Here is an 11,683-nt window from a genome sequence, read left to right as displayed (position 1 = left end):
ATTGAGGATCCAATCTTTTACATATTTTTCATATGAGAGAATGAATCTCAAATAGCTCTCAAATTCATCCTTTAATAGCAAATCCAATAAAATGGAATACTGGAAGAATATTCTTGTGCTGAACTTCTGGTTTGTTAACATTTCATCAATGATGTCTGGTCCCAGGGAACGGTTGACATAATCTTCAACTGCTGGTTTCAAACATTTGTCGGTGAATTCTTGAGCCTTTTTCTCACATTGGTCTTTTTTCTGGAAAACATCTTTGAAATCAGCACAAAACTTTTCCTTGTTTTGATGAAAACATGTCGCAGGATCATTCTCATGTAGAAAATGCTCATGCATTGTCTGAAACTCTCTTGCTGCAAATCCACAGATGTGCTGTTTAAGAGAAACTTCAAAGTCAACATTTGTGTTCACCGTTTTCTTTTTGAGCATTTCATCAATGATATGAAGAATCTCCTCAGTGTAAGTGTCATGGTAATTAGTTTTTTTTTTCAATTTTGTCAGTTACAAACTGAGTGCAAGCATCTATGATGTTGTCTGCCAATTTCTGAATTTCCAACAAGTAATCCTTACGGAAAAGAAACTTCTTCACTTTGTGTCTTGCTCTGTCCATAAAGGCTTCAGGATTGTATTTGAATGGCTCTCTTCCACAATCTTGCAATTTTTTTGCATTTAGTAATTCCCTTGCATAACCTCCTTTCATTGAGAGATTGGTTGCCAGATGGTGGAGGACACTGCTGCTGATGTCCTTGACACTTAATTTTGAAAAAGATAATTCATTTTCAGTCTCACTCCAAATCTTGGCAAATTCATCATCCAGTTCTTCTTCAGTCATTTGAATGGACTTCCTGCGACATTTTTCAATGAGCTGATGCACCTGATTTTCTAATTTTTTTGTATGGTTCTCCTTGATTTTATCGAGTTCTGCCATTCCTCGTCTTATGTCAACTGCTGCTATCACCTGATTAACAACAGAGTTTTCTATTTCTCGTCGAAGGCTCTTCGTACTGTTTGCAAAATCTTCTCTGTATGCTTCAACTAGATAAACATGACCCTCTGACTGCTCAAAGTAATTTTTCAAGTTTTCGAGCAGCTTTGTCTCCCACTTGGTCAGCTCTGTGGTTGCTTCACTTTTCAACACAATGATGAATTCATTCATGTCAGACACTTCAGATGTTGCAGCAGCGGTACCAAAATTGGAAATTCTTGTCTCTGCTGTGGTAACCCATTTGTACATTTCCTTTTTGAACTCCCACTCCCATTTGTTGTATTCTGTGCAGAGCCTCATGTAAGCATCAGCCACCAGGCTGTTTCTGAAGCTGAAGATGAAGTTTTCATGTTTTACTGCGTTCCACAGGCTGGTTATCCACTCTCTGAACTCCAAGATGTTATTAGAAGTTGACTCATACTTTCCCAGCTGTTGGATGATGTTATTAGAAGGTGACCTACATTTTTCCAGCTGTTGGATGATGTTTTTCTTGAGTTCATAGACAGCCTCACTGTATCCTGCATTGACTGGAGCCATTGGTGGGTTTCCATTCCAGAGTCCAGGAATGTAGCAGTTCCCAGTGTCTGGATTATACTCCATCACATCAGTGAAGCTCTTGTATTCCTCTTTCTTCTCCATTTTAGCTGCAGCCTGGGTCATCTCATTCAGCTGTTCTAACAGCAGCTTCCTGTCTCTCAGGTTCTTCTCATGAGCTGAAACATCAGAAACGTTCTGGTGAACAAACTGACATTGAGGCTTTTTGCCGACCTCCTTCATCCTGAGGAAAGCATGCACCACTATCTGCAGGATGTCTTTCATCTCTGTTGAATTCTCCATTGCAATATTGATAATGGTGATGTCACTCAGCCCAACAACAAGTGTTGCCAGCTCATTGTCATGCTCATGGCTGTTGTCCAGCTGTGCTAGCTCTGGTGACTTTAAGCCTTCAGTGTCGATGATCATCATGAAGTCACAGTTGAGAACTTTCTTGAAGTCTTCATTGACTTTGATGAGCAGCATGAAGGCACCTCTAGTGCATCGACCACTGCTGACTGCAAACTGAACTCCAAACATGGTGTTAAGGAGAGTGGACTTCCCTGTGCTCTGAACTCCAAGAACTGTGATGACCCGTATCTTGTTCTTTGGAGACACCAAGTCATTGAGCTGAGAGAGAACATCACTCACCCATCTGAGAGGAATGTTGGAAGCATCTCCATCTACAAGCTCAAGAGGAAATCCATCCAGCAACAACTGAGCACCGAGTTTGGGCAGATGTTGCAGCTGTTGACGTGATGGATCTGTTTCTGGAAGGTAAAGAGAAGCTTCGTAGATCTGACCCATTTCACGGAAGAAGTGCTCAACTCCCAGTGAGCTGCTGGAAAGTTGTTGGTCAATTTCTTTGATTTCCTCTTTATTGCCAGAATCTTTGCTTTTTTCTTTGTAAAGCTCCCTGAGACCAGACAGTTTTATCCGAGACAGGTTGTCAAGGTTCATTTGCATCCATTTAAGAAAATAGCACCTCTCCATACCTTTGGTGGAGATGGCATTGATGAAGCATCTCATTGCCGGTGACATTGCATAGGAGTTTTGCCTTTTACGTAGCTCTGTTTTTTGCTCATGAAGATTACTCCTATAATGTTCGATGTTTTGTGAACCCACCTTTTGGAGGCGAAATTCTTCCTTTTCTAAACAAGTAAGTTCCCTCCATATTTGTCCTTGTAGGGGTAGATGTTCTTCTTTGTACTGAGGAATGTTTTCAATCTCTGCAGTGATGGCATCTGCATTTATTTTCCCAGCCTGGCAGTCGGGAGCATCTTCTTCTACTAAGACTCCCAGTTCATGGGCAACACTTACCATGTTCTCAACTGAAATCTTTATATGCTGGCTATGAACAACATCATTGACCGTTTTTCTCAAACATTTGACAAAATCTGCATCATTCATGCTCTTGGTTTTTAGAATAATGTTGTTATTAGTCAAGCACAACTTCGTTGCAACTTCTTCTAAAGCATCCAGACTGAAGGTTTTACTTCGAACATTGCCAACCAGGAAGATCTGAGCTTTGCAGTTTTGCTGGGTTAGAAATTCTAACCCAGAATGTTCACTCTCAAAAAACACAAAAACTGCAGCAGATGTCTGACACAAAAAGGAGAATTGGGTTTCAAATGAAGCAATGTCTCCACGAAGGTTAGCTATAGCAACTGGTTCACTGAAGATGTCCATGTTTTTGTTTCCACAGGGAAGGTACCAGGTCATTTCAGTCAGTCCATTGGATATTCTTCTCTGAACGTCTCCAGACTCCATGTCACGGTGAACAAAGGTGTCATGGTATTGCTGAGAGTTACTCAGAAGTTTATTGAGGATCTCTGATTTGGACAGAGAGCACTCACCCAGTCTCACAAATGAGATCATTGGAAGTTCAGAATTTACAATTCTTTCTTCTATGAAGCCTTTTGATTCTGAAAGAGCTGGAGGTCTGTACCTTTTTACAATGTCTCTCATGGCCCACAGCATGAGGGTGCACTGCTGTGTATCACAGTTAGGAAGCAGCAGAGGAACAGAGAACTGACACATGGACAGTTTGAGAGCTAACTCTTGCTGAACAAAACCATCAGAACACAGAAAGAGAGCAGTGATTAAATCAAGAGGGTTTAATGTATCATCCGTGTCTGGAATGTTAAGCAAATTTCTCAGATCTAATTTTGCTGTTCCTACTGCATCCTTGCAGACTAAGTCACATCCAGAAGTGAGTTTCACATTTCTTGCAGTTACATTAACCATCATCTGTTTTTTTAGAAAATACCAAGGAATTTCAGATTTACACTTTACAGGTTGATCCGTAATGGTCTTCTCATCGATTTCAAGAATCTTGCTCAATGATATTTTCTCTCTTTTATATTTCTTCAACCCAAGATCCTCTAACTGGAACTCCAGATCAGTCACTGTGAATATAAATAAAACAGTAACAGTTTATATTTTTACAAGAAGAAAAAACATGCTAAATAAAATTACATTTTCTGCCCATAAGCCTGGCATTTAATTTCTCTGCAGACTGTCACATTAAAGTGCATCCTGTATAAACACCTTCACAATTAATCTAAAATATCAAGCTGCACAAGGTCAATTGTAACATCACTTCTATTTGTTTTAAAACTATCCTGCTTCTGGTTAAACCCTGAGTTTTAAAATATTTGTCATTCTAGTTTTGCAGCTGGAAAGATTTTTGGTGTTTTGTCTTTTGCAGCCTGGAGTAGTTGCATGACATCTCAACCCTCAGTTATATAAAACTGCTACCCCATTTTCGAGAAGCATAATTTCCAAAACTGTAATTCTCTTAGCCTGCCTTTCTGGCAACACGAGAAGACAGAGATTTCAACAAGACTGGGAAAAGTAAGAGGGAATGATGTGTAGTGCTTCTCAATAATAGATGTAATCCATGGAAATTTCTAAGCGTCCCAGAAAATGGTTAACGGTAGGCTTTTACCCATATTATTTCTTCTCCGGTGTTAACAACAACATGCTTCAGAGCATCAGCTCTATTTGAACGCTTCATATGATGTCATCAACTCATTTTGAGATGTTGCCACCTCAAAGCATTTGCGGCAACATCTAGAATGTCTCTGCTACGTTAGTGTTTCACCAGTTGCTGTCTGCTGTTGGACGTACTATGCAAGAAGAGGAGCCTTCGGGATGGGAAAGAATTAATTAGCAGCAAACAAAAGCAACTTAAAGTCAGGATAAGAAACAGCAAGGAGATGTACATGAAGAAGTTAGAGAGCAAACTCCAGCTGAACAATCCAAAAATGTGACGTTGAGGAGGAAAATGAACATGGGCTTCAAGTAAAAGGGACTTCAGATTGAGATCTTCATAGAGTGAATCTGACAACTAATAATTTTAAATAAGTTAAATAGGTTTTAATCAGGTTCAGTTTACAAACAATGTCAATATCCTCCTCTTCTCTCCCTACACACTCCCCAGCTCCCAATCTCCTTGGACCCATAGGTTTTCTTGTATATTGTCTTCCACCTCAGTCATGGATCTTGCAACTCCTCCATTATTGTCTGCCACCAAATCAGGAAAAACAGGGTTATCCATTTACCCATCTATTCCTTACACCTATCTGTCTCTAGAATTCAGGTGAAGAGGTAACTGGAGAGACTGAATCAGAACAAGCAACAGGTCAATAGTATCAGTCCTGATGTCATATGCAGACCAGCTATTGGATTCTGCAGCACCTCTTCATCCTTAGCTGAAAGCAGGAGAAGGTCCCCCCACACATTTTCGTAATTGTCCTCGCAATAGCGGGACAAAACTTGCCTCGCCCCTAAATACAGAAATGCTTTGGCTGCAGAGAAAACATGAAACCAGGAGATTCCAGGCTGTTCATGCAGGGCCGACCCGAGGTAATAGGAGGCCTTAGACAGAATCTCCAACCCCCTTAGGTTAGTAGGTTCTTCCTACTAAGAACCTCAGCATCACTAACATGTTTAAATATTGATAAGGTGAAGTCTGTGAGAGGGAGACCAGGTTTATTGGCAGAGTTTAAAACCGATCACTCATTATTGGTTATTTGCTGTGATATATTTATGAACAAACACAATTCAAGGGGGAAGACATGCGGCAAATGTCGCCGGGTCCGGGAATCGAACCCGCGACGGCTGCGTCGAGGACTCAAGGCCTTCAAACATGGGTCGCGCTATTCCCTACGCCACCACAGCGCGCCCCCTTTGAGCTTTTTTGATCTATAAATCAGTCTGCAGCCAAGTTATTGTAGAGGTTAAATAGATATTATTAGGGCTTAATTAGTAAAATGGCAGCAAATTAGCTTATTTCATAACCAGCGACCTTCTCTCCAATGGTCTGTTTAACAGCTACAGTCTCAGATCAGCTCAGCCCTCCAGGACTGTCAGCAGCAGAAACAGCAACTTTATACCTGTTGGGGAAAATATAGACTACATTTGCTTTGCATTGTCCCCACATGATGGCAATGATATAGTAGGATCCAATTAAATTCTTCATTAATATGGGTTGTTGCTATGTTGTTGTATTGTGTTTCAAGATCTTGTTCAATGTGCCCTTTTTTAACTTTGAGCCCCTGCCCCTCCAAATGTCTCTGCACGGTCCTGGAATTCAGACAAACTAGATTTGTCCCATGGATGGGAGTTAAGGGGTTGACTTAACTGTGTGATTTATGCACGTTGCATCCAGTAGAGGGCACCAGAGTGCTGGTCTATGTAACTTTCCAAGGCCATTGCCAAATAAGCTGACTTTTGAAGAAACCTGGGTTTTTATGAGCTTGAACATTTTATTCGCCCTTTGGGATACAGCATTTTTACATTGGTAAGAGCAAAACTAAATTATGGTTCAACACAAAATTTTTGATGATGGTACCTGGCAAAATCTTATTTGATAGTCCAGGGCAACTGTTAGAGGTAGCTTTGGTCTGCCATTATTCATGTTCTGTAAAAGTATGTGTTGTCCTTCACAAAACGTAGACCCTGATAACTGTTGTGTGTGATTATGTCAACCACATCCTCAAGAGAACACAGCTATCTCTTCACAATCACAACATATTTTCTTGAACATAGCTTGCAAGTAGTTCTTAACACTAGGATGGCTCGGTTTTCGAGTCCTTGCCATATTGGCTGAACAGGGCCAAAAGACCCTGAGTCCACCCTGACGACTCTGATGGCTCAATTAGCCTCCATTCATCTATTCTTCTATTGTTCTATTGTACATGTGGTCGTTGACCGTCAGGCCAGGGTGGGTATCTATGATACCTACGACTAGTCAGTTTAGTTTTGAAGCATACATGAAGTGTTTTTGGAGAGATGTGACCTTTTGCAGCTGATCCATGATGTTGTGCTGCATTATCCAGGTCATTTTGCCAAATGTACATAGAGTTTGCAAAACATACAATCTGTTTCAAAAAATATGCAAAGGTTTTTCTAAAAGAAATGAGTAATGTTTCTCTTTGAAATAAAGCTAAGAGGGTATAACATGACAGTTTAGAAATAAACTAACCAAATTAATTGTGTTGATCCACCTCAAAAAAATCATGCAAAACGTGTAAGCAAAAGAAATCTGGGAGACTTTGCACATGCAAATTTGCATGCAGCCTTTTGTGCTGTGGAGGATAAATAGGTGACTGCTTCACCTATTTAGTTCACAAGAACTAATGGCATTTATTTCAGTCATAATCTTGCGGGGGGTGACCAAGGTTCCATCACTATGTGACAGCTGGTCAGCAAATCTGGCAAACATGATTGACATGGCAGCACTGAATGCACATGTGCTTTATCAGGCATGCATTGGGGTGCAGGAGAGACGGGTGGACTTCCTGGTTGAGCTTGCAAAAGAGTTCGGTAACTCTCATGTGAGTGAGAATAAGGCACACAAGGAGAAACTGCTTCGGCAACAACCTTCCACACCCAGCTCAGGCAAAAGGGCGAAGTGTCAGGTCAACCATCGATGCAGGATGCGTGTCCTGAGGCCGAAACATCATCAGTGACCCCTCACACCCCCACCATGGACTGTTCTCCCTGCTGCCCTCTGGAAAGAGGTTCTGCAGCATCCAGTGCAGGTCCACCAGGTTCTGAAACAGCTTTTTCCCACTTGCCATCAGACTGCTGAACTCTTAACTGGACTGCACTCAAAAACTGGTTTCCACTTTATACCTTGCACATGTACAGAGCTAAATAACTTCTATTTTACTGTCAGTCCTGCACTTTATATTTTAGATTTAGATTTATATTCATATTTTATACTGTATTTTATTTTACTCACAACATTGGAACCTCAAACATTATCCTGAGCCGTATGCAACGAAATTTCGTTCTGTATACACCCTGTGCATTGAAAATGACAACAAAGTCAGTCGAAGTCGAAGTCTAAGGAACAATTGTGCAACTGTGAGATGCGTTGAGGCCATTACCAGGGTACTTCTAAGGTAATGGCCCTATTTACTGAACAAAAGCACCTGCTAGATAAAATCCTTCAGGCCAGTTGGACTATCTAAGCCGAAATAGGTATATGTCAAAGTGGACTAAATCCAGCCATTCTAGTGTTAAACATATTGTTGTTGTTGTTGTTTTGTTTTTTTAATCTATTTTGGGTTTCTGTTTGGTATATGAGCCTCTTTGCCCTATGCTGTGATATTGGCAGTGGAAGAGAAAGATGAGCAGACTGCACATCTGTATCTGTGTGGTGACCTGTTCTGCTAGCTGCATTAAAAAACAAACAAACAAACAAAACAAGAACACAGCAAAAACACTAGCCATTAAATGTTAAGACATCAATAGCAAAGTTCTACATTGATGGAGCAAGAGAACATTTTTTATAACTTTTTTCTGACCTGGATTAGTTGAAAGTCATGAACCAAATTGCAAACCATCAAAACAGACCACCACAACAACATCTCCCAGATGTAAACATTACCAGAAGGATCAAGGAATGAATTTATTGAGTATTCCAACTGTATGGTTAAAGTAAAATGCAGTCAAGACTAAAATTGTTCATATGGATATTGCCCCATACACAGAGGCCAGAGTTTTCAATGAAGCAATCTTTATACCTCATAATTAATTATATAAAATACATTAAACCTTGTTTTTGTGGCATTAAGTCTATGTTCACAACTTCTTGAAGTCGGCATTTTATTTTCCCAAAAATTGGCAAAGATTAAATTACACCTGAAATTCACATATCTCCCTATTAATCTCTGTAGGGTTATGTTTTTCTTTTTTTTTTTACTCACTTGTTTTGGCCGATGTTACAGCTGGCTTGCTGATTGTTCCATTCCTTAGTTGTGTTGAAACATGGAGGGAGTAACTAACCCCAGGCCTCAGGCTGTTGAACGTCACACTGTTTGTCTCTGTTTTTAACTCTTGCACACGTTCACCATCACTGCAGCAGGTAACAATGAAAGACTCCACTTCTCCAGAGGGTTTGTCCCACTGGAGAGAAAGCGACTCATTGCTGACCTCTGAGACTTGTATTGCCATGGGAGGAACAGGGTCTGTTAAAGAAGCATGAACAAACATGTGTTTTGCAAGAATAATTTTTTTTATTAAGTTGCAATCTTAATAAATGTTTTCTTCTTTGACTACGGTAATATCAAAATTAGCCACTATTTATCAAATGTTAAATGGACTGAACATATTTAGCGCTTTTCCAATCATTTTGACCAGTCAAAGCGCTTTACACTGGAGTAACATTCACCCATTTTCACACACAAATGCTCACGCATTCATACAGTGATACGCAGAGTGGTAGGCAATTTGGAGTCAAGTGCCTTGCCCACAGGCACATCGATATGTGGCAGGGGGAAGCTAGAATCAAACCTACAACGACGACTACTCTACCCACAGAGCCACAGTCACCCCACATTCATTTCCACACACAGGATCAATTCTTCACTGTGTCCCAACTCATTTCCAACTCAAACATACCTGTAACTACAGACAGAGTAGCTATTTCCTCTGTTTCTGCAATCCTTGTGATGCTAAAGCTGTACTCTGTCCCAGGTTTGAGTCCCACAATTTCAACAGTGCTGCAGTCTCTAGTCTCCATGCTCCCAGAATGTGTGTCACTGGTGTAATTTATTAGAAATTTATACCTAACTGGGGAAACAATTGGTGCTAAACCAAAAGAAACTATGTTGGTCCCAACCCAGTGAATAGCTACAGGTGGAGAAACATCTGGCAGAAAAGAAAGGAAATATTTGTGATTTATGAATATATTTAAAAAAGAAGAAATTAAAACCATAGTTTCAAACTTATTTTTTTCCATACATACTGTTAGACTGCAGTGACACAGTGGAGCCTCCCTCTGGATTACAGTCAGGTTCAGTAAAGGCACCTGCTGCATCAAAGAACTGCAATTTAAATGAGAAAATATTTATTCACTAACAGCAACTTGCTAGTAACACAAGTGTAGACTGTCTTGTCAAACATTAACCCAGCCCCTCCTTCATTTGATGCAGTAACACATAGTTTCATTTCCTGTGAAAAGAACATGAAAACAAAACTTAACTCCTCAACCCAAGAAGTGTGGCTGAACACAGTGTTGTGAGCTATAATCATTTTATGCATAGTAAAAAAGGATAATTTCAAGGTTTCCATAGTCAAATTACAGTTTGGATTAAGGCATTTACATACATAAAACAGGATTTTGCATCCAAATCATATTTTCCAGATTTGCTGTATCTGAGTGGACAAAGTTCAAAAAGAAAAAAAACAAATCACTAAAATAATCAAGTACATAATGGACCAGAATGTATTTTTTGCAGTTAGATGAATTTTTCTGGTCTGACTGGTCCTTAAATTTACAGCTTTCAGCTTAAATGACTCATTCCCTCTGTCATTGTTTTATTTCAAGGATAGATGTCCTGAAAGGCTCCATAATAGTTTTGTTGTTTGCTTTAGTGAATGAGTGAATACACTCTGACACAAATATTTTTGTGGTCATATGCTAAAGTTTACTGTACCCAACTGTTTCTTTCAGGAAAATAATAAACTGGGAGTTGCAATCAAAATTATTCCTTCACTGAAAATGATCACAAAAATCACGATGTTGCAGAAAAATACCACATATAAGTATCTAAACACCATTTAGATCAAATCGTTGTAACTTATTATTTTTAGACATCTGAGCTCAGTTCTTATCCTTGCTTACCTCTTCCTCCTCCTTCAAGTTTGCCATTGTTGTAGAAACATTCATCAACACCTCACACCACTTAGAGAACGCTCCTACTTCTAGGGAAATAGCAGTAGAAAGAAAACAACATGCAATTAGGATAGCATACCATGAGGTACACTGAGCTGTAGCTTGATGAAAGAAACTGTGTTCATATAAAGGAAAAGCAACCTACCTGTTGAAGACTTCCTTCTTAAAGTTTTTAATGGAAACTCTACAGAATAGAAACAAGGTGAAAGCAGAGAAACCAAATTCTCTTGCAAATAGAGGAGTAATGCTTCAGCTGCTCCTTTTATCCAGGTGGGTGGAGTCATGATCACTCCTTATCCATGAAACGAATGTGGCTGGGCTGTGAGAAAATGAAACTTAACTACAGACCCAAAGGGATTGAGGGGCAGTGGAAAACTGTGTTATGTTCCATAATTTTCTGAGTGTCTTCTGGCAAAATTTTGACCTAAAAATGATCATTTATAGGTTTAGTGAATATAACAAAAAACGGACCAGATGATAAATTGTAGCTAAATAAAAAAAAAAATGTAATGACTTAAATAAAAGGTTATTTTTTTACATTTTATTAAGGAAGAATTATTAAAACTTTGAACAAAACGTTTGGCTCGTCTCTTCCTTAACACAGCCGGGTTCTTCTCGGCGAGCAGCGGCCAGCTGTAAAACGAAACTAAACAAAGCGTGTTCACGTCACAGATCACAGAGTTTAATTCATACAAAACAATGAACAACAAAGCTGCAGAGATACAGAGATATGCATTTTCTCATAAAAATAAAATAAAAACACACCAGGGGAAGACAAACGAACACAAAGACAGACAAAGGCGCCCACGTGGAGAAAAAGATGGAAAAAAACTCTCTTTCTTTCTCTTTACATGTCCTCTTAATACAAAGGGGTGTTTCCGTATTTTAATTTATGCAACGAAGGCGTTCCGTAGTTCAACCAATCAGAGACCTGTTTCGGCCCCCCAGAGAAACTTGGAAACTCC

The 11,683-nt window shown here is 39.7% G+C and overlaps 1 protein-coding gene across 1 annotated transcript; it reads right to left on the bottom strand.

Annotated features, from left to right (window-relative positions):
• Nucleotides 1-442: 442 nt before the first annotated feature.
• Nucleotides 443-11,017, bottom strand: LOC114157900 (up-regulator of cell proliferation-like). Its single transcript, XM_028039072.1, has 7 exons — nucleotides 10,864-11,017; nucleotides 10,668-10,747; nucleotides 9,789-9,867; nucleotides 9,443-9,691; nucleotides 8,749-9,009; nucleotides 1,475-3,933; nucleotides 443-1,432 (listed from the first exon to the last, which is right to left on the bottom strand). The coding sequence occupies exons 1-7, from the start codon at nucleotides 11,000-11,002 to the stop codon at nucleotides 482-484; spliced, it is 4,218 nt and encodes a 1,405-aa protein (XP_027894873.1). The 5' UTR covers nucleotides 11,003-11,017; the 3' UTR covers nucleotides 443-481.
• Nucleotides 11,018-11,683: the final 666 nt, after the last annotated feature.

Source organism: Xiphophorus couchianus, chromosome 14, assembly GCF_001444195.1.
Source record: "Xiphophorus couchianus chromosome 14, X_couchianus-1.0, whole genome shotgun sequence".
Classification (NCBI taxonomy): Eukaryota; Metazoa; Chordata; class Actinopteri; order Cyprinodontiformes; family Poeciliidae; genus Xiphophorus; species Xiphophorus couchianus.
Note: the sequence above shows the minus strand (reverse complement) of the source record. Positions and strands in the feature narration are given on the sequence as shown.

Excerpts from the sequence above, each read along its gene's own strand:
- LOC114157900 (XM_028039072.1), bottom strand. The coding sequence starts at position 11,002 with ATGACTCCACCCACCTGGATAAAAGGAGCAGCTGAAGCATTACTCCTC. Across the intron at positions 9,692-9,788 it reads TGTGTCACTGCAGTCTAACA|ATGTTTCTCCACCTGTAGCT; the intron begins GTATGTATGGAA and ends CTTTTCTGCCAG. Across the intron at positions 1,433-1,474 it reads TCTATGAACTCAAGAAAAAC|ATCATCCAACAGCTGGGAAA; the intron begins ATCATCCAACAG and ends CCTTCTAATAAC.